Here is a 25,475-nt window from a genome sequence, read left to right on the forward strand (position 1 = left end):
AGCCCCACCAAGCACAAGGTTCTCTTCCTTAAGGATTTAATTCCCTGCCCTGAACAGACATTAAGAAAATGTGCAGCATAGGAACTGAAAATCTGAGTATCACAGAGGAACAGAGAACTCCCTATTTCTTCCATTTACATTCAGTGATCACATTTACTGAGAGAGAAGTCACTGCAACAACTTGAATACTTTCTTTCTTGTCATCAAATAAATCAACCACAAACCAGAAAAGAAATGGACAACAAAATGAGTCTCAAAGACAAACATCAGTATCTATTTAATTTTAATATAAATGCAAGTTACACAATTTCATGATCCATTATTTTGTAAGAGAAGGAAACATAGAAATTGATGCTATTATTTCCCCTCAGAAAATCTAAAGGTGGCATCCAAGCAATTCTCCTTGTAACTGAACTTCATGACATCAGAGGTACAACACTGAAGCCAGGCTCCCAAAATCTCCCATTGCCAACAAAGCTGAGAACAATGTGGGGTTTCAGAACCAGGTCTTTGGACTGGCTCCATTTATATTTTAAAGTGCATAGTCTGTAGGGGAGTACATGTGAAAATAACAGGACTTGTCTTCTTCCCAAACACTACATCTCACTTCAAATAACAAATCCAGTATAACACTGGCACAGAACTGGGATAATACTGTCATAATTATTAGTTGCAAGTTTCCACAGAGTTCTTGAATAATAGAGCATCATTTGCTTTCATGTTTACCTCAGGTTAGTGTAGTTCTGCATGAATGAACCAACAAACTAAGTCAATACTTAAAACTTCTGAACACTTCAGAAATGACAGGGAAGAAACAAGACATGTAAAAACAGAAGAGTAATTTTGCTACAATTAAAACACAAAAGCTCACTGAGAAATTTCAGTTGTTTTTTCTGATGGAATAAACAGGATCAGTGGAGTTCAGCTTGGATCCACATCAAACACCCTTCAGGACCATCAGGTGGTCTGGTACCTTTCTATGCTACCTCTGCCACCTAGTACATTTTCCAACTAGCTTACACCAGGCTTACAACTGGGAGTATTATTTACATCACACCTGCACTGTACTCATTAACCTCTTCTACACTTACCTATGCACCCTCCAGGGCTTTAATGCCAGCTGCTCCTGACCCTCCCTCCTGTTGCTCTGCTCTATTCCACTGGTATGTTATAAAATGTCATCCTACTCTACCACAGCATGCAGAAACACTTAATAGCCTGCACCAAATAATATGCAAATGGAAATAAAATTTCACAAGGCACAACTTGTGAGCCTGAGACAGGAATTTGTTTCCAAGGCAATAGCTGTTTTTCAGCAGATGCTCACTCTTTTGCAAGGCAGTTGCATAACAGCACAAGACTGGAACTTTTCCTTATGTGACTGGACTCCTCTGCCAGGAAAGGATCATGAAAATTCCTGCCCCAGCTAATATCTGTGATAATAGAACAATTAGCAATTGAAGCATGGTACAGCCAAACTGAAAATATTTGCTTGCATGCTTGAAATTAGTTTGTGGTGTTCCAGCCTTCAAGAAGCTTAGAAAAACAACTCAGAGGCACCATAGACTAACAGCAAAATCTCCCTACAGAATTTAGATAAAAGTTAAATCCAAACATATATTAGCCCTCACATTCTGTGTGACTCCTTGCAATATGAAAATGGCAATTTCCCAGCGAGGCATGTACCAAGGGAGGTACTGAGCTGGAGGGAAGGATGGTTATTACATAAACCCCCACTCAGAACTGTGCCCTTAGTGAAAAACCACTGAGGGCAAAGGAAGGTGGATTGCAAGGGGTGAAAAAAATGGTGAGTTCCAGTGAGCTGGAAGGGAAGGTGTGTCCAGGAGCTAGAGGTGGGCTGTGTGCCCAGGAGGCTGAAGACAAGGTCACTGTCACTGGAGCACTGAAACCCACAGCTGCATTTAAAGTACCATCACAGGTAAATATGATGCCAGAGTCCATGCTACAAACTGATCTATTTTACACCAGAATGAATTATCCCTCTAAAAACCACAAAATCTACGCACAGGCTTCTGCTACATAAATAATTAGAGAGGAAAGGCATTGATTCCAGAAATATACCAAAATATGGAAAGATACCCTTGTTAGTATCACTGCAAACAACTAATACTTGCTGTTATTAACAATACTGCAAGTATCCAATACTTGAAATTAGAAGATTTAGAAATTAGTCTATTGCTGAAATTTTACTTTTCCTTCTTGAATGTTCTAGAAGGGCCACATGTAGATAGGATTGGTGCCTTTCTTGTTAGCACAGGATTCAAGGAAACTAAGTGCAAATGATTTTCTTGGCCTCACTGGCATTGTAGACTTCTCTCTTTAGTTGCCAGCTGACCATGCATCATAAACAAATTTTGCTGCTACTGTGTCTTCAACTGCCATCCCTGAAAAAGAATTGAAGTTACCTTCAAACAGTTATTCAGCTGTAGAAATAATTTTGCTTCAGAAAGGAACAGGAAGACTCAGGAGATTATCTAACTAGACAGGAACTGGAATTATTTCCCATCCCAAACACCTACAGTGTTACAGTTAAAGTCCACAGCCATCATGCAGCGTTGGGTGTGCTGTAGGAAGTTAATGTAACAGCAGGAATCCAATTTTCAGTGTTCCTATCACAACTGGGCCCTTTTGGAGATGTCATGTAGCTCAGAGCATGGCAATTCACCCCCAGTGCCACCCTTTCCCAAAGCCCAGCCCCACAGGACACTGTCACATTGTCCCAGGTCAGACAGACCCCACGGGTGGAACAGCGGGGCAGTCGGGCTGCAGCTCTGCTCATAAATGCTGCACTCATGTCTTGAACAACTGTGAAATGGAAAATGGACTGCTATTGTTTGCCTGCTTTCCTATCACTTTTCATTACATCAATCCTGCTAGATAAACAAGAAGGGAAATAAAAAGGGAAAATGCAAATCACAGTCTACTTTCTTGTGGACAGTGCATTGCCACAGCGGTTCTGAAGATGATCAGCAGCTTTCCCACGCATGGGGGACCTCATAAAGAACAAGGCATTGTTTTCTGTCAGACTTGGACACAGGAGGGGCTGTTCTTACCCAATGATTTAAACACTGTTGTTTTCTCAGGCAGGGCTGGTTTTGTACCCTTCAGAACCTCCCCCAGCTCAGCAAAAATCTCCGCCTGTGAAAAAAATACATATTTATACAAAAACATAATAGCCACACATACATTAAGAGGAAAAAAAACCCCATTTTCTTCTGAGTGACTTCAAAAGAAAGAACTCCTCCAGTGCTGCATCCCCAAACTGATTACTTTCCATGGTGAAGCAGATCAACATTCAGACAAATTATATAGAAACTGGACAGAAATCAGAGGAGCAGAATGGTTTTCAAAGAAAAACAGCTGGCAGACTTTCCTCAGTAAGTTTTTTTTACAGAGGATAGCTTGTTACTTGTCCAACAAAACACATGGGATTCCACACACATTACCATATCTGGAGCTCTTATGTTAAACCTCAAAAGTGTAAATCATATTTATTCTGCAGACACATTAAAAGAGAAAAAGAAAACTCCATTGAACCTCAAAGAGTCCCTGCTGGCAAATCTGTGCAGATCATTGTCTGCTTGGCTTGTGTGGTCCATTCTTTGGGCTGGTCCATTCAGTGTCAATCACACTGAAGTCTCAGGGGAAGAAAGTTACAGGTTTTAATAAACAGATTTGAAGAATATTTATGATAACCAAACACTGCAGGAAATGTAAGTCTTTCAGCAGCAATACATTGTTATCATCAAAAAGCAGTGCTGAAAACATGCTACTGTAATATGGTGTCATACAATGGTAGATGCAGAGGCTGCATGGTTTGGTCACAGACAGGGCAGTTGCAGTTTGAAACCAATTTATCCTTCAACCCCTGCCTGGAAAGGGTCAACAATTACATTTGATGCCCTAAAGGTTTCAGTGCAGGTCATCATCAATGCCAACTCATTTCAAATGCAAGCCAATTGCCTCAAAAATAAAGCTCATAGTTTCATAAAGCCTTACCCCTGATAAAATAACATCTCCTGATTCTGTAAGAGCAGCGTCTCTGGAATCCACAAACAGAACAGAATTCTTCATCAGCTCATCATCCAGCTCTCTCCAGTCTGGTCTGCTTGCTCCAACAGCTAAAGCAACAAAACTGATGAACTTGGGAGCAATGTTTAAAACAAATTCCAACCACATTTTGTTCAAAAGACACGTGTGAAGTAACAATCAACATTATTATGGAAATTTAATTTATAAAAAATCCACTGTTAGCCTTGGAGAAATACTGATTGATAGGACAGCAAAAAAACATTCAAGATTTGATATGTCAGTAAAATATCCTTGTCAGAGGAGTCTGAGTAGCTGAGGCAAAAGAAAATCCTCTCCCCTTGCCTGTTATCTCTTATACCCTTGTTTTCATCAGATCATTACCAAATGAATTTTACACACCTTTATTAGATTATCACTTACCCAGAGAAACTGAAAACAAATAATGGAGCTTAATTTTTTTATACACAGCACCGAGATCATTACCAACTTATGGGCTTAAAAAAAAAGCAAACAAGAAACCCAACAAAAACTAAAAGGACTACCCAGTTATACTGTATTCAGATATTTTTTACATGTCCAGCTGTTAAGGAAAAATTTGAATTTTCCACATTTGCATTTGTTGCTCAAATGCCTCTTTAAACAGTACAAATGCCTCAATGAAGGGTAAAAAATGGCAAGGAAAGGAGAGAGGTCTTTGTGTCCGTGTTGCCTCAGTGACTGTGGACCTTAATTGATTTTGTTCTATTTGTGACTTCCGTGCCATGACACAACACAGACAGCAACTTTCAATGACAAAGGACTAAATCGAGTTTGAAAAATTGGTAGGATGCTGCTAGAATGTGGGACCTTTCTTTAAATTGCTCCCTTTGAGAACTTGCTTTTGTCTTATTACCAGGCTATCTGAAAAGTGCACAAGGTTATCAGAATTAATGAAAATAAACAAACAGAGGCACATCCAGAGACTCCAAACAATAGTGTGGCAACATCATTACAAGGCAGGCAACAAAAAAAAAAAAAAAAGAAAAAAAACACCCCTCCAAACCCCACTATAATTAGAGGTTAAATTATGATGTTCTTAACTCAGTTATTGCATCTTCATAACTCAAGTAAAAAAGTAAATTGGTGTGATCAGCCCCAAAAGAAACAAATAGAGGAGATTACAAAATTGGTGGAAGAAAAGATGACACCACCAGGGCAATGTAACAATGAGCAGTAACTATTTAGAAATAAGAACATTTGTATGCGTTACTTAAATGGAGAGCAAGGTGAGAATAATGACAAGGCAAAGATGATGCACCACTAAGAGAAAAGAGCACATGGGACAAGAGCAAATCCCATGCTCTAGCAAAAATGCCCTGCTGGATTATGCAGGCATTCTGAGTCCAGAAGCAGAGGGCTGGGAAAAGTGGTCCTCACTAAAGAGGAAAAGTCAAAATGTAAAGAATATTCAGTCCATGTAGCACAGAGAACTGCTTCTCAACAGATGGTGATGCTAAACAAAGTGCTAATAAACACACGGGAACAGAACCTACCATTGATGTGGGCACCTGGCTTCACCCAGTCCCCAAAGAGGATGGGAGCTGTCGCCATAGTGACCGTCACAATCACATCGGCCCCTGTCACCGCCTCCTGGGCGGAGGAGCAGACCCGCACGGGGCCGCTGGCAGCGCTGGCAAACTGCACTGCCCTCTCCTTGGTGCGATTCCATATCCTCACCTCCGGGAGAACAACAACACAAAACCAACACTGATCAACTTGGAGAACTTCTCTTTGCTGAAACAAAACACTTCAGTTTTTAGTAGATAGTTAAAGGTTCCTAAAGGTTGGGTTTTTTCCCCTTTAATGTTCTTATCATACAAGTGAATAAATTTCATGAGCGTTCAGCTACATTTGAATGCCTGTTTTGTGATGTCAGAATAACATCTCCTTGCAGAGGAGATTATTCTTATAAAACACAAATATTTCTGAAAATTACATTTAAGGGAAAGTCACAAAAAACTTATCCAAGTATGGCATCTACAGTAGGATCTCCTGAGACAAAAAACTATCTGAAACAACTTTGATTCCAACCTATTTTCTTTTTAAATACCAACATTTGAACAAGAAATTCTTGCTGCTGTGATTATTCTTGGGTTCTGTAGAATCAGGACCAAAATATGACTAATCTTAACTTTTATGGTGGATTGACCATGGCTGGATACCAGGTGACCAGGATGATGTTTCATCCCTCCCGTCGCTAGCAGCACAGGGAGAGGGAAGAGAAAATAAGATGGAAAAAATTGTGGGCTAAGATAAAGGCAGTTTAATAGAACAGAAAAAAATGTTGGAGAGATGGCCTTGATGTTGTGTGAGCACTGCTCAGAAGCAGCCAAAACACTGGGAGGTTATCAGAGCCTGGAACTGCCAGTGCACAGCACTGTGGGGGCTGCTCTGGGGAACAGGAACCTCATTCCAGCCTGACCCGATTCAACTTCACTTGCTGTACTTTTTCTTTTACAATGAATCCTGCAACATGCTAGAGAAAAATAAATGTATCTTTTTTAAGATGTGTCTGTTACCTCTTTAAATGTGAAGAGTTCTGTGAAGATATCATAATGGCTGTATGCCTGAACACCAGCTCCCAAAATGCACAGCACTTCTGCAAAAGGTGGCATTAACAACTGCACAGTATCAGGAATAAAAAAATCAAAAGAGAATATGTAAGCACAATATAGCAACAGGCACTACAAATATATATCAAAATACTACAAAAGAAAGCAGTATTGTTAGTCCTTTTAAACAGCAAAAAAGTATATAAACAAATATGCAACAATCACTATATATATTGGGCCTTTTTTTTACTGCAAAAGCAAGCATCAGTAGCATCAAAGCACATCTTGGCTTAATTCCTGTGTTGAATTGTCTGACCTGAAATTTGGATTTAAGATGCAACAGCAAGAACAGCAAGTTCTGGGGCCTCAGCACACTCCAATATTAACACATCCATGTGGCTGATTAAGTGTAAAACCACAGTGCTGGTGTTCTGCACTGGCAGAAAGCAGGGCTCAGAGCCCCAAAACCCATCAGTACTGAGAGTGGCAGCTGCACAGGTAAACTGGCCCTGGCAGCCCCACACTAATCCACCTCTTTGAATTCACTGAAGGCATAACTCACACCACAAGCATATCTTGGCATTGCAAGAGCCATAATACACAGACATTGCAAAAGTAAGGATGGTTCTGAGGAACTAATAATAAAATTCAGTTCTACAGTTGCTTTTGGCTTTCTGGTTTAGCTCTTGTCTGTGATTCACCAGCACTTGGCAAATGGGAAGACAGAGCTCTGGAGTCCAGCCCCAACTATCCTTGTGTCTTGTTTATGCATTTGCTGTGGCCACTCACTCCTGCCTAAAAAGCTTTAGAATTGTCTAGGCTCTTGAGGTTTATTCTGCTGCTAACAAATGGAGAGAAATCTCACTGATGCCATTTTTCAGTAACAGGAATTTGTTTTAATGTGCCTTTTAAGGACTGTGAAGCCCTGATTTCAAAGGTCCTTAGGTAAGAGCGTGGGTCTTTGAAAAGCAAATGCTATAAAGAAGACAAGATGACAAATATGAGCTAAACTCAAACACTCCTGAAAACTTCCAAAAGAACACATGACAATGAAGGTTCTGATCTTGAAGTACCTTCAGCAGCCAAGCTCCTTTGAAGCCAGCATGGACTGCACAAAAACCATAGAACTGACCAAGTACAGAATGGCCAAAAGGAATGAGGTCTGTAACCTCCTGTCCAAGGAGTTCATTGTAAATCCTTCTGTCCTTTGGTTCAGGAGAAGCTCCTGGGGACAGGTCCTTCACTCAATTTTATGCCAGTGTAGCTCCATTGCCATGGATAGAGTCACCCTGGCATGAACTGCCCTGCACAAAATGGTGAGATCAGCCTTCATTCTGATGCAAAGCTGAGGAGTGACAAACAACACTATTTTTCAGCTCTGGCCCTCTTCTTATTGCCTCAGCCTTTGAGGTGAAGGCTAAAATCCTGCTGTGCAATGCATGGCCACTCACTCCCTTCCTGATATTAGCAGCCCAACGAAAAATAGCTTTTAAAAAAGAAACCAAACACAACAATTTCCAGCTAAAATTGCAGTGACATAAAGCAATGCCCACCAGATACACCTCAGCTGTCTTTAGACACTGAAATTTATGGCCATGGTCAGGGACAGTCATCTGCACCCCTTCCAGGGACAACAGAGACACTGACAGACAGACACCTCAGGACAAGTTATCCATCTAGAAATGGAAATGTGCTTTTCCCCTCTCTTTACAGGTCCAGTCCCGACAGCAGAAGGCATCTATCTAAATAAAAATTCAATATATCACCACAGCTACATCACCCAAAGCTATAAAAGGGCATGTTAACACAAACACAAAAGAAAGAAAATACAGTGAAAGACAGCTCAGTAAATTCCTAGAAGAGGGTACAACAGAAGCCACAAAAATATAGCTCAGTTTCCTCCTCCAATCACACACAAAGTGTGAAAGTCAAACATGACTGATTCAAAACAGTAAGTTTAAGTTTTCCCTGAAAGTGCATACATTATGATAAATCTAATTTAAAGCTGTATTGGATGAAAAGGCATTTGCATCATTAGTTCTAGTTATTTTATGAAGACACACCTTGGTAGCAATGGCAGAAACTGCAGCTGTTCGTTTCGCTGTAATGACACTGCCATCCAGGACCTTTAAAAAAATTCAAACAGACTGAAGTGAACACTGAAAAATTAATAAATACCAAACATTTTCATCCAACTTGTGAATGATGTGATGTTACAGATATAAAAGATATACACAGATAGAAGTTGGTCACTATTATCATAGCAACCACTAACCATACAAAGTCACATTTAAACTGGGCAGCTCCTCTGTTTATTTCAGTTCTTCCACAGCATTCCATCAGCACAAAAGGAGTGAAAATGGTCAGAGAAGAGCTACCTCTAATTCACCCAGCTCCTGATGCACTGCACTTCCCTGGCTCTCTAGCACAGGGAACACATGGATACGACTCCAATGCTCTGTGCTCCAGGAAGAGCAGGGAGCAGTGCAAGCTAGCAGTGCTTGCAGACTGCACTGGGGTCTGTACAGAGGGGTGACAGGGAACCATGGAATTCCTCAAATATGTATCACATATGGGACACTCCTGCCTCAATGACCATTAGCTACTGCATATATAGTAATTATGGGGCCAAAAACTCAAGGGGCTTGGTAGAAGAACCCAAGACAGTTTCCTTGACCAGTTTTGTCCCTTTAATAAATCTTTATTATTGAATTGCAATGCAAATTATCACTATTCTTAGAAAAAAAATCTTAAATTCTTTAAATAAAGAAAAAGAAATCAGACTCTGAATACTAATCCCTGCAATGCAAATTGTAAATCTCTTTCAGCTTGAGACTTAAGATGGTTCAAGATCCATTCTTTACCCAGCAAGGTGGGGGGGGGGGTATTTTTGCTTTCAAATGCAGGATAAACTTCTAATCATTTCTCTCTTCCAGTTACATTCTGAGCTATCAGATTCAAATCACAGGCAGCAGTAAATAGCACAGTGAGTACAGTTTAACAGAAACTAAATATAGGCAGCTTTAGGCCAAATCCTGTTGGTAAACTCAGGCCAATATACACCAGCTCCAGCTTCCAAGAAGCAGAAGTGAGAACTGCCAGCATGAGCAGAGAAGAATGCAGGACACGCGAGACTTACAGCTTTCAAAGTACCATTGCTGGGGTCAAAGAGGAGGACAGTCGCCTGGTGGGAAGGCACAGAGGAGTCCTTCAGGTGCTCATAGAAAGTCACCAGCTTGGTTGTCAGCGCATCGTCCGCGGCACTGTACGCGGGCATGACTCCGAGGTACCTCGGGGGAGAATTTCCTGCGTTACTCGCGCACCGCTTTCACGGGAGCTCACAGCCGGCTGCCACCGTCACACCGCGACCGGCCGGTCACTCAGCAACTCGGTACCGAGGGCCTTTTCTGACGCTCCAAACCCGCCCACCCGGACCCTGCCCCGTTGCCGCTATCCCGGCGGCAGCCCCGCCGTGCTCTCACCCGCCGTGGCGGGGCACGGGCAGTACGGTGCGCACGGGCTGCACCACCCCGCCCGCCGCGCCCGCAGAGAAGTTGGCCAGGGCGGCCTCCAGCGCCGGCAGCAGGAGGCTGGCGCGGTGCAGGTGCTTCTCCACCTCCTCGGCGCCGATGAACACGGGGGGAGTCGAGCCCATGGGGAGAGCCGGGCGGACGGGACAGGACAGGACAGGACAGGAGAGGACAGAGTAGGATAGAACAGGGTAGGATAGAACGGGACGGGATGACGGGATTCCGAAAGTGCGACACAGCGCACCGCCCGCTCCGCCGCTAAGAACTCGCGGGGCGGCCCCGCTACCGCCGGCCCTGCCGCGGAACCGCCCCACCGGTCCCGGCTCCGCCTCCGCGCCCCACGCCCCTCACGGGCGCGGCGGACACCGCGATGTCCGCACTGAAATCCTGCTCGAGGGCGGCTCCCGTGCATTGTTGTACCCGCGAGCACCGCCGCTGTCCCGCCTCCCCAGGCAGCGCTCGGGGGGAAGGTGGCTGCGAACTCCACGGAATGGCCCTGACATAAATTGGGCACAGCTAGCCTGGCATCCCGCGCCCTGAGGGACAGCCCGAAGGACAGCCGCTAGCGGCACCCCGCGCCCCGAGGCACGGTCCCGAGGGCCATTCCCGGGGCACATTCCCGAGGGACCGTCGGCTCCGGGACCCCGCGCGCCGCAGGGTGTCACGGCCCGCAGTGCCCGGGAGGGGGCGACACTCCTCACAGGTGCGCAGCCCCCGGTGCCCGCGCGGTGGCGTTGTTGCCGCCCGGCGCGCCGCCCGCCGGAGCAGTCGAGTTCGGGGTACGCTCGCTGGAAGGTCAGCGCGGCGCGGGGCGTGCCGGGAAGGCGGGGTCTTCCTCCGGGACAGCCATCTTGACCTGGCCGGGGCCGAGCCGAGGGGTGCGGGACGATGAAGGGGTTCCCGGTGGCCGCGCGCTCCCTCTCGGTGAGCGGGATCTGGGTGCGTCGTGCGCGGTGCGGGAGAGGCGCGGCTGGCGGTGACAGCCGCTGTCTGGGCCCGGGGGCTGCGGGCGAGCCTGACCCCGGCCAGCCCGGGGCGGTGATCCGCGCAGGGGGCTGCGGGCGGCGGTCGTGGCTGCCGGGCTGCCCGCGGGGTCGGCGTGGGCTCCAGGGCCGGGGCCGGGCCGGCGGGCGGGTGGCGCGGCGGGACGGGCGGCTGAAGGTCAGACAGGCCGCGGGCCGGGCCCGGAGCGCCAAGGGGCCCCCCGGGCTTTGCCAGAGCCGCCCCGGCAGCGGCTCACGGGGCACGGAGAGAAGGGCGGTGAGGGGATCCCGCCGCCCTGCAGAAGGCTCAGCTGCCGGAGACGAGGTGGTGCCCTTGGCATTGGCGCGCCCTGGAGGCGGGCAGGGGGCAGAGGGCTTGTCCTGCCCAAGGGCTCTGGCGGACAGCTGGGTCGAAGCTGTGCTGGATGTCCGCTGGAAATGCGCTCCAGCGGGATGGAGAATGACCTCTGAGTGACAGCGTGTGTGTGAGTCAGTTTTAGATATGCAGTAGTGGTTCACAAATAAGTAGACTTAGAGTTTAAAACTAAGTGTCTTATGAAATTCTTGGTGAGGGAGCAAAGGAATTGTTCCTAGATTCATACAATGAACAGTCTCTGGTAAAGCAATGAGAATTCCATCACTGGCATCCGTACAGCCAAGTGCAGTGCTGTTCCTGTCACTCGGTTTTCACCGTGGATGCATGGGAATTTAGTTATTTTTTTAATGTGAAAAAAAGAGTAATCTCTATGTTTACTAATAGAAGCATCTTCTAAAGTTGGTGGAAAGTAATAGCATTTCAGATTTAAAATCAATAGTCTTGTCATTTCTGTTGCCAGCTGCTGAATGCAAGGCTCTTGTGGTATTCACCCCTTTCATGTGAAGGACTGGTTCTGGTTATTAAAATCCTAGAATCACGGAATGGTTTGAGTTGGAAAGGACATTAGAGATCATTCCAGCCCCCTGCCATGGGCAGGGACATCTTACACTAGACCAGGTTGTTCGAGGTCCTATCCAACCTGGCCTTGAAGACTTCAAGGGATGAGGCATGCTGAAATTCTATGGACAACATGTTCCAGTGCCTCACCACCTCACAGGGAAGAATTTCTTCCTAAAATCTAATGTAACTCTGTGACAGTTTAAAATTATTTCCCCTTGTCCTGTTACTATGTGCCTGTGTAAAAAGTCCCTGTTTATCTCCTTTAAGAGCCCTTTAAGGTACTGCAAGGCTGGAGTGAGGTCTCCCTGGAACCTTCTCCCAGCTGGACTCCCCAACTCTCTCAGCCTGTCTGGGTAGCAGAGGTGCTCCTGTCCTTTGATCATCTTCATGGCCTCCTCTGGACCTCTTTTAAGAGGCCCAAACTGCAGTCTGGGGTCTTGCCTACATGTCCTCTCTATGCAGCAGTCAGTGCAGACAGGTTGGAACTCTGAGGTGACTCTTCAGGAGCTGAACTGCCCACTCCTCCTGAGGAATTTAAAGTTACCTCCAAGGTGTTGTGCTGCATATTTGGATTGTTGTGGCTCTTGGTTCAGTGAATTGCTCTGCAGGTGTCCTATGGACTGTATGGGATGGAGAGGGATACCCACTGCACAGCTGCAAAGGGAGGAGGGGAGGAAAGATTCCTTACAATGCTGTTTCTTGAAATTCCACTTGTGTAAGAACTTGTGTAAGTCATAGCCCTTCAGCACAGGTTCTGGCTCATGTAAAAAAAAATCAAAGGACTTGCAAGGCAATCACTATTTTGACTCCAGTGTTTAAAGTCCTTCATTGTATTTCTACTTTAAAGTCAATTTTTTTTTCAGTATATAAGGAAACATGATGAACTAATTAAGGGAATCCATTCTCTTATGCTTTCTCCTTTAGAAGAGATTTTACTCACTTAAAGTAGCTCCTAAAGTTTCATCTTCACCAACTGCAAAAGTGACATTATCTCCAGCATCTCAGGATCTTGAGGTCAGTATAAAAATACAGGTTGATTTTTTTCCCCACTCTCTTTTAAAACTTGGTCAAAGCAGAGCTGTGATAGTATTTCTACTGAATTAAAACAAAGTTTTTTTCTTTTTAATACAGATCACAAAATTACCAAATGGCTTAGTTATTGCATCTCTGGAAAACTTTTCTCCAGCTTCAAGAATTGGTGTGTTTATTAAAGCAGGCAGCAGATATGAAACCAACAGTAACCTGGGAATTACTCACCTGCTTCGTCTTGCATCTAATTTGGTAAGTGTTTATTGCATTTTTTATTATGTTGACAGTGGGTGAAATGGTCAAAAGTTTATTATTGCAAAAATAAATGGTATGGTAAAATTTAACGTGAGAGATCTTAGAAAGTGGAGAACAATGTACAGTGGTACTTGGTTATGTGGTTCAGTGCAGGAGAAATGATACTGCAACCTGGAGGATGGGAAGTAATGCTCATTTATATCTGTGCTTTTCTCTGGTGTCTTAAATTATATATACATATAGTATATCTGTATTCAAATATATACATAACTGTTTCTGTTTAAGCTGCAGTAATAATTACTTCAGGTGGTTGATACAAACTCAGTTTTGTGCATGTGTGGAATATTTCTGAGTAGTTTCTCTTACTGCTGTGTTTTAAATAACTAGAATTGTAAGTTGCCCTTTTTTTGTTTGTTTAATAGACTACTAAAGGAGCTTCCTCCTTCCGGATCACTCGTGGCATTGAAGCTGTTGGGGGCAGCCTGAGGTTGGTACCCACATAGAAAGATAATCTGTGTTGCTGAGATGCAGAGGAGCTCTAGGACTGAAGGAAATATAACACAATAAGCACCAAGTGTGTAGGTGGATAAGCTCAGTGGTGTTTGAATAGTGAATGTTGTCAAGGAAGATTTTGTGCTTTTTGTTCTGTTAAGCTTTAAGGATGAGCTCATGATTTGTATCTTAGAAACACCTGTCAATAAACAGAATATAAATATTGTGCCCATGGAAGAAATATAATTTGTCTTGAAGCTTAATTTTCTTTCTGCCTTTGCAGACTTTGAGAATAACTTTCCTCAGGAGAAAGTTTTTCTTCTTCATCTTTTGTGAATAGATTGCAGCCTTGGGAGAAGTACAGACAGTAGTTAGCTTTTGTCACTTGAGAGTTTTAAGCCTAGAAAACAAGACTTAGAGGAATAAAAGAGAGGTCTCACTGTATCTGCTTTCTTTCTGTGTATCTTGAAATCATACAGTAAGATCTTATCTAGAATTTGGTTTAAAATAGTGTTTTATGACTACTCTTTTTCTGGTCCTGTCAGTAACAAATAAGTTGAAGGAAAAGGGCAGGATCAGCTATGTTTTCTGCCCAAAGAGAGTAGTTTCTAAATTGCTTTGTTTAATACATATGCACTTTTTTTTTTCCATGTTTTGCTATTCAACTTCATTTGCTGTTTTGCCTTGAATTATTGTGGTATATTAAGTTCTGATGGTCACAAGACACTCGTTATTACTTGAGTATTTTTACTTGAATACTGAAGATGTGAGTTTTAATTAAGTCTGTTTCTGCTCTGTATGTTTTTAAACAGTCCTCCCAGACAGATTTAAGGTTAAGTAGTTACTCCAGTCTGTGTCTTGATTGATTTGATCAATGGGGAGTATGTGTGAAAATTCACTTCTGTGTCCTTGCTGAAATGGATTTTGTTTTTTTTTCTCATGTAGTGTGCACGCAACAAGGGAGAAAATGGCTTACTCTGTTGAGTGTCTGCGAGACTATGTGTAGGTATCTGGGTGGGCTAGAAAGGGAACTACTGCCTTCTTTAACACTCTGTGGTGTGAAGACCTGTCATTTTACAGGGTGGGAGGAATATCTGTTCTCATGCTTTTGTAATCAGTAAATTACTATATTAATGTTCAACTTCTATGTCATGTTACTGAGCATACAGATGCTACAGAATTGAATTATCCTACTTTGTACAGCAGTGCTGATAATTGCTCTGGCTTGAGTGATGTGTTTTGTTGTTGACATGTTGCTTGCAAATGAATATGAATTGCTTTCAACTGCAGAAGATGCACCTGTTACTTGTGTTTAATGCCTTTGTAACTTTCTTTATCTAGTGATACAGTGATGGAGTATCTCCTGAATGTTACCACAGCACCAGAGTTCAGACCGTGGGAAATAGCTGCTCTTCAGCCACAATTAAAAGTTGATAAAACAATTGCGCGTCAGAATGCTCAAGTTGGTAAGTGTATTTTTTGATCCACTGTATTGGCTCTGCAGGAGTTCCTTCAAAATGAAAAAAATAGTTTCCTCTTTGCTCTGTCACGTGAACATTGAATTTTTCAGCTTATTGATAGGTATGGTCTTTCTGGTGTTATGGAACTTTTCTTGATACATAGATTTTTCCAGCCTGTGGTAACATTTAGCAAGTAACATGCTGAAGACATCTTACACCATTCTCCTTGACAGCTTCCATTTTACATTTTTAATTCTTTTCAAGTACAACCAAAGAATGTGCAAGTCATAAGTGTTGTCGACAATGTATTTGCAGAAACTTGTGTTCTGAAAACCATATTTAGGTATTACTCATAGGTGTGAAATTAGTATCCTACAGACTTCTTAAATTTGTATGGTTATTTTGGTATAAAAACAGCATGTATTTTCATCACACTGAAAATGGGTGCCAGCTTTAGAATTGTAAATTTAGATTTCTGTATTTAAGGGAAAACAAAGAGGAAACACAACACAAAGCCTCAGTCAGATCAAGCCTATTTCAGGATATCTTTTGCTATTAACTCATTCTCCAAGATCACCCAGGTAGTTCTACTCAATAAACAATAATTTGTACCACTCTGAAGCATGTTTACCTTTGTAACCCATTGAAGGTGACAGTGTAATGTTGGAAAAATCTCTGGCTCATACTGAAGTGCTGCTATTTTTTAAAATTAGTCATAATTTTTTTTTTTAACTTATATCAACTGCAGGTTGGTTTTCATAGTAATGTAATATTTTCAGTTAGTTATATTCAGAAACAGAACTATAAAGAAAGGAATCTTTCTCTTGAAGAAAAAGTGTGAGCATATCAGGAGAATAAAAAGGAGAATATCAAAATAGGAATTAATAGAATGGTATTGGAATGCAAAAAAACTGATGAGAAGACACACTAGCATCCTTCATCTGAGTAGGGAGATGAGACACCTCACAAAGCTACAAATAGTATTCCAGAGAGTCTGTTCTTTCTCAAGAACAAGGGATGCCTACAGTGAAGATGATAATTGATAGGATGCTGCTCCCCTTCTTCTAAACACTGATTGCATTTATAGCTTGCTGTTGAAGCCAAAAGGTGTTGAGCATATATGTTACTGTATATATAAGTTTATTTTGGTTACTTCTTAATAAGGTAAAGAAATTAATGCCTCAGGCCAGACTGCTCTAGCCCAAGGATTTGGAAACTTCCCTATGAATTGGATTATTCCAGACCTGCTTTTGCAAATCTTATGGTCCTTAAAGTGGATCACAGCTCCTTCATGTAGTTTCATTCATAACCTTCATTACATGTGGGTCTTGTGTTAATTGTCTGAAAATTTCTTCCTCTCAGGAGTGCTGGAAAACTTGCATGCTGCAGCTTATAAAAATGCTCTGGCAAACCCCTTGTATTGTCCAGACTACAGAGTTGGAAAAATTACTTCTGAGCAGGTAGGGTTCTTTGTATTGTGCTATATGTCTGTTTCAGTTTTTTGTCAGGAATAGGTGGTGACACTTGTGAGAGAAAATTAATTTAGTATAAATACAGTCAGTATTTACTACCTTATTAATCTGGTGTTGAAATAATTTATTTCCATGCAACTTTGAGTAATGGGTACAGAACTGATATTTGCATTTTAAAAGATGGTTAATGACAGTGGCTTGCTGTTGACAGTAAGGCTGTCAGTTAAATGCAGGTGTTCTTGTGTAAAAGGGTTTTGTAGTTGTCACTGGGAAATGCAAAAAATTACATTCTATAGGCAGTTTCTTTTGGAATTTGCTTTAAGAAGTATACGGGGCTATGTCAGAAACACACATGATTTTTGTTCTTCAAACAAAATATCCTAAAATGTGAATTTACTGTTGCAGCTTCACCATTTTGTACAGAACAATTTCACAAGTTCAAGAATGGCTCTCGTAGGAATTGGTATGTATGTTCCTGAATGAACACTGCAGGTCTTATGGGAAAACTGCTGGAGAAATTGGAGTTCTCTGTAGAAGTAAACTGTTACCATAGGCTTCACTTTTATTTAACTGCTGTAGCTCTTCAATGTCATTGCATTACTTGGAGTAACTGTTGCATTGCAGGTATAAAGCACTCCACCTTAAAGCAAGTTGCAGAGCAATTCCTAAATATCCGAAGTGGATCTGGTACTCCTGGTGCAAAGGCTATTTATAAAGGGGGTAAGGATGTTTCTTGTGTCTATTCTGAGTGACTGATTTTCTGTTCATAAATGTAGTAGTATTCAAAGTTACAAGTGAAAACTATACAGTTGCACTAAATGCTGGGCGCTGGAAGTGACAGTTCAGATGCATATCCCATTTAAGGAAGCAGAAGATTCCATCATGGAAGGTTCTGGGATAAAACTGAACCCAGGTCTTCAACAAAGTTTTACCTGGGACATCATTTTTTCTATAAAGTAAAAAATAAGCTGCCAAATGGTTTCTCTTGGCAGTTTTGGTAAGATTGCTGTAAGAGTAGGTTAAGAGCTGTCAGGAAGTAGAGGCAGGATTTCTATTTAGGGAAGATGTGTTAAATGTTGTAAGTCAAAGCAATGCTTAGCTCTTTCAGAGCAGTGTCTTGTACCATTACCAACAGCTATTATTTAGTTGGAGTATTAGATGTCTCTGTAAAGACAGGAAAGGGAAAAAGAAAGTTTCCAGCATTTAATATTTGACTGGAATAACTTCAGTTTCTACAAGCCAGTATAAATATTATTATGAACAGAAGGTACACTCTTTTCTGGGTGTTTGTTACGTGGAGAATCTCGAGTTTTATCATCCCACATTGTGTATGGTTCAGGGTCAGGTTCAAATAAGGCATAGTAAGGTACTGGGGTTTGTGCTAGCAAGAAAAATTTTGAATGCTAAAGACTTTTTAAAAATTACCTTCAGCCTCATGCACCCTTCCTGAGGGGACATGCAGTAACTTCAGGCCTTGCTCTTCTCTTGTTAAAGGGAAATGTTTCTTTTCCATGCCTGTGAATGTACACTAGTTTCTAATTGAACACTGTATTACCTTTTTTCTGTTGTATTTCTAGGAGAAATCAGGAAACAGACTGGTGATAGGCTTGTCCATGCTGCTATTGTAGCAGAAGGAGCTATTGTTGGGAGCCCAGAAGCAGATGCCTTCAGTGTCCTTCAGTATGTTTTGGGTGCTGGGCCCCTTGTCAAGAGGGGAAGCAGTGTTACCAGCAAATTGGCCCAGGGTGTTGGTAAAGCAACCAGCCAGCCATTTGATGTAAGTTCAAAGGATACTGTATTCTGATTTTTAAGTAAAATGTGTATTATCTCTGAGAGGTAACTACTTCAGCTAGAATCTTAATTGGTTCATTCTTGCACACATTACAGTGTGTCAGGGAAGGTCTTTCAGTCTGATCTTTCCTCAGCACAGATGGAGTTTAGCTTCTTGAATTACAGTATTGTAGACCCTAATAGTATTATTTTCCAATGCTTGAATGCTGAATTACTCTGGTACTTAAAACAGTTAATGATAATGTTTGTTTTGCAGGTTTCTGCATTTAATGTTAATTACTCTGATTCTGGGCTCTTTGGGATTTATACCATATCCCAGGCTCCAGATGCTAGGGAGGTGAGTTGACGATTATAATTTAAGCATTAACAACATAACCTTCAAAGTAGTGTCTTGATTTGAGATAGTGACTGATTCATCTTAGAAAAGAAAAGGAAATTCATATGATTTCCTGTATAAGAGTGCTGCATATTCAGTTATGACTTAGCTCTGTAAGCTGGGAATGAGACTTGCTTTGTGGGAAGGATAGATACATAATATGAACTGAAGTTAATAAAATGCCTTGAATTGCTGTCTGTAATTGCTGATATACATTTGTGAGTCAAAGTATATAATGAAGAACATGCTGTCTCTTGAAGCTGGCAGAACTGAGCACTTAGATGAAAAATGGTGAGACCATCTAAATTAATGCTGTGGTGCAGTTAAAATCCACACTGGTTTTTGTGCATTTTTGGGCATACATTACAGTGGTTTTAGTTTTGTTATAAAACTGCTCAGAATTGTGTTCAGGCAGACAATCCTTACATGGTCAGCTGCTTTTCCCTTGAAGTTTCCAAGATATCAGATAATAGTAGTAATATGTTGAAATTTGATGTGGGAAGAAATCTTAAATGATTTGATTTTCCTCAGGTCATTAAAGCTGCTTTGAACCAGGTAAAGGCAGTTGCTCAGGGTGGTGTCACTGATGCTGATGTCACAACAGCAAAGTAAGTGTGTAAAGAATTCTCATGTGTGTAAAGAGAATTTTCTTAACATGCAGCTACTTGTGAAACATGCAGACTATTCTGTACAGCAGAGCTTATCCTGTAATTATTTCCATGGGGAACTACTCACAGTCCTGCATTAAAACTGAGCCCCTGTCAATATAAAGCTCTGCTGATTCTCCAGTAGTGTTATTTCCTAATAAAAACTTGTTAGAGAAGGGTTAAGATTTTCTGAAGACTGTTTCAATGTAAGAAATTAGCGAGTGTCAGCAGATGCTGTCATTTTAATCATACTCTGTAGTATTAAGATGTATTTGAATTAGAATCCTAAATTGCATTATTTAGGTAATTCCCTTTACAGTTACACTGAGCAATTCCCAAAACAATTATAATAAGCAATCTGTGCCATCTTCAAAGAAAAAGAGTAATGAGGGTCTGCAAGTGTAAAGCACTGAATTAGTGATGGTACACCAAGTGCTGCAAATACATGCCCCTAGGAATATTTGGGGGAGGGGGTCTCCAAGTAGTGCTAAACTGCATTGAGGTTTTAAAGCTGCAGTTGTGCAAAACAAGATAGTACAGAATCAAGTAGCAAAATGAAAATATTGTGTGTTGCATGTATAAAATACAAGACTCCATGCAAAGCATAGTTATCCAAAATATCATAGGCAGAACCAATCATGTCTAGTCTTAGTCATTAGTAGCTAAATGGTGGATTCTGGACTTCTTATACTGGGCATTATTTGTTTTGTGTTTGTGGTTTTTTGTTTTGTTCTTTTTTTAACAAAGCTGCCTAGCATTAGGGAGCTACATGCAGTGCTGCTGTGGCTAATTTTATTTTTCTTGTTTTCTGGAGTTCCCTTTCTGGAATGGCTTCATACATTTCCTATATTCCTCTTTTTCCTTTATTGAAAAAAAAACCAAACCAAAAAAAAAAAAAAAAAAAAAACCACACCAAAAAAAACCACCAAAAAAACACAAACCCAGTCAGTTCTATTTGCAGAGTCTGGCAATTCAATCAGAAATACCAAGCTACTTAATAATGACCTATTAGAATAAATAATTTTCTATCTTTCTGTCTTCAGAATAGGAGGACTGGCTTACAAAAATAACGTTTTCATATGCAGCAGTGATTCTGCATAAAACACAAAAAACATAAGGTCTTTTAACAAAACATGGAACTATGACAGGAGTAGCCTGAGCATTCACTGCTTCTTTGTCACTTAGGACAAAATTGCTCTGCATGCATCTGTTCTTGTTAGTTTGTCTAACTGCATTAGTTACCTCAGACAGAAACAAATCCTGAGCTAGAGGTCTTCTGTCTGGTGAGACAGTAGGTGTTCAAGTCCCTGTCATTTTCATGCTTGGACTGTTTGAGGTGCTTCTTTCCTAACCATGGAATCCTTCCCTATTAGACAAGGGAAACCTTTCAAAATGGAATCCCGAGAAGTTTGAAAGGACCAAAACCTCATTGTATTTATGGGGTGGTAGGGAAGGTAATAGCAGGGCTTACAAGCTTGTTCATTCTTGATGCTTTCTTTGATGGCAGAAATCAGCTGAAAGCCAACTATTTGATGTCAGTGGAGACCTCAAAAGGGTTGCTGAATGAAATTGGCTCTGAGTCCCTGGTTTCTGGCACACACACATCCCCATCTGCTGCTGCTCAAAAAATCGACTCTGTAGCCACTGCTGATGTTGTGAATGTAAGTATGTGTCAGCTGCCACAGGTGTTCCTTAATCACCCTGTCAGGTTTTTTATGGAAAACTGATGCTCATTTCTGTGTGTTTATAAACACACACATATTCTATCTTTAAAAATAGAAAAGGCAGCTCATTTACAAATCCCAGCTGGGTATCTTTTGATGTCTTCACCTACTTTATTAACAGAAGACTCTTTAATACACTGTAAAACTAATGTAGCTGGGAATTATGTACATTTCTCATCTTTTTCACTTAAATTTACCAAAACTGCCCACTAATAGTCATGGAAAACTTCATATTAGTTCCAGTGCAGGTGATTCTGTGTCAAGGCTTTTAGATTCCTGAGTCTAGAATAATGGGTGTGTTTAATAAAACAAGTAAGCTTTCAGTGATAAATTGATGTAACTTTTTTGCTACTGCACATTATCTGTTGCTTATATGTGAAGCTAATTTCTAAAAATCTATCATAAAGAGAAATTCTGAGATAAAAAATTCATTTTTTCAGTCATTGCTTATTTGTATTGCAGCAACTAGCAATAGCTTTAGTAGCAATGAGATACAGTTGATATAAAAGGCAAGAGCTCTAAAAATGGTTATTCCTTGAATAATTATTACACCATAAAATACAGTGTATCTGCCATTTCTGTTCACATTATAAAGTAATGAGCAGCTGCATTAGAAGCAAATAGATTTATACAGCAAAAGGAAGATGGTTTATATGATGATGTATTATAGTAGTGCCAGGATTTGTTCTTTGTTTTAGTAACTTGAAGCTGATGCTATGAGTAGCATCTACTCTGTTGTAGTGAATATTTCCTCATATCCACTTTCCTGATTTATTTTCAGGCTGCAAAGAAGTTCCTCAGTGGGAAGAAAACAATGGCAGCATCTGGGGATTTGGGAAATACTCCTTTTCTTGATGAGTTGTAAAAACAAATCTGGGATGAATTTGATTCAAGATGGACCTGAGCTCTAAGTCACTTCTGTTCTAAATTAATTACTACTAACTTGTTATTTATGAATTCAGTTCTTTCAGAAAGTTAATCTGGAGTAATTGTGGGCTTGCACTCAACAAAGAGTGATAAAATAAAGTGCTGAGTTCATACATTTTGTGTAGAAGTTTTTTTTTCACTGAAAATGGTATATAAAAGGCTGATAAATCTGACTCTGTACAGTGGAGGTAAAAACCATAGTGCAAAAACAAGATGAGTTTTGGTCAATGTAAAAAAAGTAAATATGTAAAAAATTATCACCACAGTGAAGGCAAATGCAGTAATTACCACTGGTTAGCTATATATTCTTGTATATTCAGGAAAAGTTCTTGATAGATTGTCTCTACCATCCTTACATGAATTAAGTAAAGAGACTTGCCTTCAAACAAAGCTTGCAGTTCCTACTTGTCTGGGACTAGCAGAGATTTTGTTTCTCCATGACTTCTCCACAAGTAGCACTGGAAGAAGCCTTTAGGGGATTAGCCATGTATAGCTAGTACATAATTTGAAATCTCATAGGACATATTTTTTTGAATTTTAGGCATATATTAAAAGAAAACAGATACAATACATCATAAGAAATTGAAGGTTTGAAGAAGCCAAGTTTTAACTGTTCTGAAGCAAAGCCAAGTTTTGAGCTGTTCTGAAGCAAAGCCAAGTCTTACAGACAGGATGCATGTGATACAGAAGGGCAGGAGGAAGAGGTCTCAGCATGAAGGAGGTCAAACACCTCTGGCTTGGAATGTAGGATTGCACAGTGCACCAGCATCATTATGGAGTACAGCATCACACTGTGCCTGCCCAAGTGTCTCTAGCCTGTATCAGATATTTGCCAAATTGCTGGTAACATGAGTGAGCTCACAACACTAACTGTGAAGATTTATGCTGAAAAGCGTCCAAGTCCATATCATCATCACTACTGGACCCAGTGTCATCTTCATCCTCAGTGTTTTCACTCATACTGGAAAGACACAGCATGCTATTACTTGAACATGCAGTAATTCCCATAGGCATTTAGTTAGCTAATTATGGGATCTTCATTTTTTTCAAGTGCTTGTTCTTGAAGTTCTTCAATTCTGAAGCTCCTCTAGTATCGAACATTCTATTGTCCATTGTCCCTTGTATACTCTTTCCTTTGGTCTTTCTCTTTGCTCAGTCAACAGAAAAGCAAGCTCTTCTTTTTCTGCTTTTTCAGCATAGTAAATGATTTATTTAAACATAAAGGTTTAATCTCTTGGAAAGCCCCTTGCTGTGTGAGCTTCCTTTCTACTGTTCTAGCCTAATTATCTCATTTTAATACTTGTGTTCCTTTGCCGACCTATGAGGTTTATTTCTGTTAAAACTCTGTGCCTCAGGAAAACTTGGAACTGCCTTGTAACCCTTCTAGATTCATTCTACTGCCTGTATGGACCACCCTTATCACTGAGAGCAAGATATTCTTAAAAGCTGTTTGCCGTGGCTCTCACAAAAAGTGCTTTTTTTTTTTTCCCCATTTAATTTTAAAATTCCTAATCTTTAATCACTGGGAGTTCAACTGATTAAAAAACAAATAAGCTTTGTACAGGATTGTAGCAAGAGCTTCATCTTGGTATCATCATCTGATTGTGTCTTGATGTGTTTTTTACATGAATGTCCATTACAAGGACATGGCCTCTGACTTCAGGATTTTTGTTGCCAGCCAGAATTTATGCTCACAGAGAAGGCAGGAAAGGACCTTAAGAGACATTGTCAGGAGCAGCCGGAGGTTAAGCAGGAGGTGCCTGCAAGAGCTGAGGCATTCCTGCAGAAAGCAGCCACTGAAGATTTTTATGGAGATAAAAATCTTTCTTGCACCATTGAAGGTATTTTGAGGAGACACACATATCATGCAGCCCTGTTTCTTCTTGCTGGCATGGAGAATAGGACATGCATGTCTCTGATGTCTCTGTGCCAGTTTGGTGAGTAACTGTAGGATTTTAAGACATTAGTACCTCCCACTAGCTCTCTTAATTTCTGCCTCCTAAAGTCAGCAGAGTGACAGACACCAGCTTGTTCACACTACAAGCAGTAATAAAACTGTTCTTTTGTGTTCCAATTTGAAACTTTTCAGATTATACTCATCCTTATCAGATGAGGGGAAAAAAGTCCATAAAGATAAAATCTAATTCACTGCAAGAAAGCTTCTAAGTAGTGCATTTGTGCACCTTACTTTTCTCAAGCCCCATGCTCTGTGCATTGCTATTAATGCCAAAATTAGTCTGCTGCTTGTGTTGTCATTAAGAGATGGAGCTTCTACAAAATGCTACATTTTTTGCAAAATTTTACAGGTTTGGTCCTAAACAAGTAAGTTCATCCTAAACATGAATTGAACAGATTCAGCTGTTTGGTGGAGGTTTTTTTTGTGTGGGGCGTGTGCTGAGTTAGATCCAGGTGCTCCAGGAAGCATGCTCAACTTGTTTCTTTTGGTTCCAAAAACTAAGATGAGCTACAAAGGAACAATGTTTGTTACAAGTCCTCAACCGACTTTACGCCCTTATGTACTTGCTGCAGCAAATCAAACACATCACACGCTGTAAATAATTTGATTCCTTGTAGCCTTTATTGAAAATGATTTTGAAGCTTGCCTTCTTCAAATTGTTGCAAATAAAACTACTTATTTTCACTGATGCATAGTCTTAATATTCAATTATCAGTGTTCTAATTTTAGGTAGAGAAAAAAACCAAAAAACCCCATCAAAACCCAAACAAACCAAATCAGTATCATATTTATACTTCTGTATATCAAAGGGGTTTTTTCAGGGAATGGATGAATGCTATTACATCCTAAGAAAATAATAATAAAGAAGTATTTAGTTCAAATTTATGCTCCAGATTTTCCCACTGATTTTTATACTCAGATCAAAATTGCAAAGCATTTTTCCTAAGAAAAGGCTAAGAATTCCACTTGATGCTTTTTATTTCATCAAGGAAGAATTCCACTTGATGCTTTTTATTTCAACTGGTACCTGCAATTCTGAAGAAAGGACTGCCCAAACTATAAAGGCACTGCTAGGAAAATTGTTCTAATTTAAAAATATGGATTTTCACTGTACAGCCAGTAAATTTCTAAATTACTTCATTACGCTCCGGTCTTCGCTTCATAGATTTCAATGTTAAGAGACAATTTCATGCTGGGAATTACCATAGCACACTATCATCCCTGAACTGCAGTTCATGAGTTTAATGTAAT

General features: G+C 40.9%; 2 protein-coding genes across 3 annotated transcripts; one reads left to right on the forward strand and one right to left on the reverse strand.

The window, feature by feature from the left end:
* Positions 1-253: 253 nt before the first annotated feature.
* On the reverse strand, positions 254-11,024 carry CRYM (crystallin mu). Its single transcript, XM_009091882.4, has 9 exons — positions 10,976-11,024; positions 10,127-10,520; positions 9,784-9,934; positions 8,708-8,770; positions 6,612-6,713; positions 5,586-5,769; positions 4,021-4,142; positions 3,075-3,159; positions 254-2,405 (listed from the first exon to the last, which is right to left on the reverse strand). Exons 1-9 carry the CDS (start codon positions 11,022-11,024, stop codon positions 2,341-2,343), a joined length of 1,215 nt encoding a protein of 404 aa, XP_009090130.2. The 3' UTR covers positions 254-2,340.
* On the forward strand, positions 10,932-22,380 carry LOC103817677 (cytochrome b-c1 complex subunit 2, mitochondrial). 2 transcript variants are annotated; one of them, XM_009091880.3, is made up of 14 exons: positions 10,932-11,098; positions 13,019-13,108; positions 13,226-13,375; positions 13,801-13,865; positions 14,816-14,872; positions 15,212-15,336; positions 16,693-16,790; positions 17,208-17,265; positions 17,427-17,522; positions 18,380-18,579; positions 18,850-18,930; positions 19,501-19,577; positions 21,124-21,277; positions 22,122-22,380. In XM_009091880.3, exons 1-14 carry the CDS (start codon positions 11,063-11,065, stop codon positions 22,203-22,205), a joined length of 1,371 nt encoding a protein of 456 aa, XP_009090128.1. In that variant the 5' UTR covers positions 10,932-11,062; the 3' UTR covers positions 22,206-22,380. The 2 variants fall into 2 exon arrangements, with proteins under 2 accessions (XP_009090128.1, XP_050835965.1); XM_050980008.1 differs by having other exon boundaries at positions 10,971-11,113.
* Positions 22,381-25,475: the final 3,095 nt, after the last annotated feature.

This window comes from Serinus canaria, chromosome 14, assembly GCF_022539315.1.
Source record: "Serinus canaria isolate serCan28SL12 chromosome 14, serCan2020, whole genome shotgun sequence".
Taxonomy (NCBI): Eukaryota; Metazoa; Chordata; class Aves; order Passeriformes; family Fringillidae; genus Serinus; species Serinus canaria.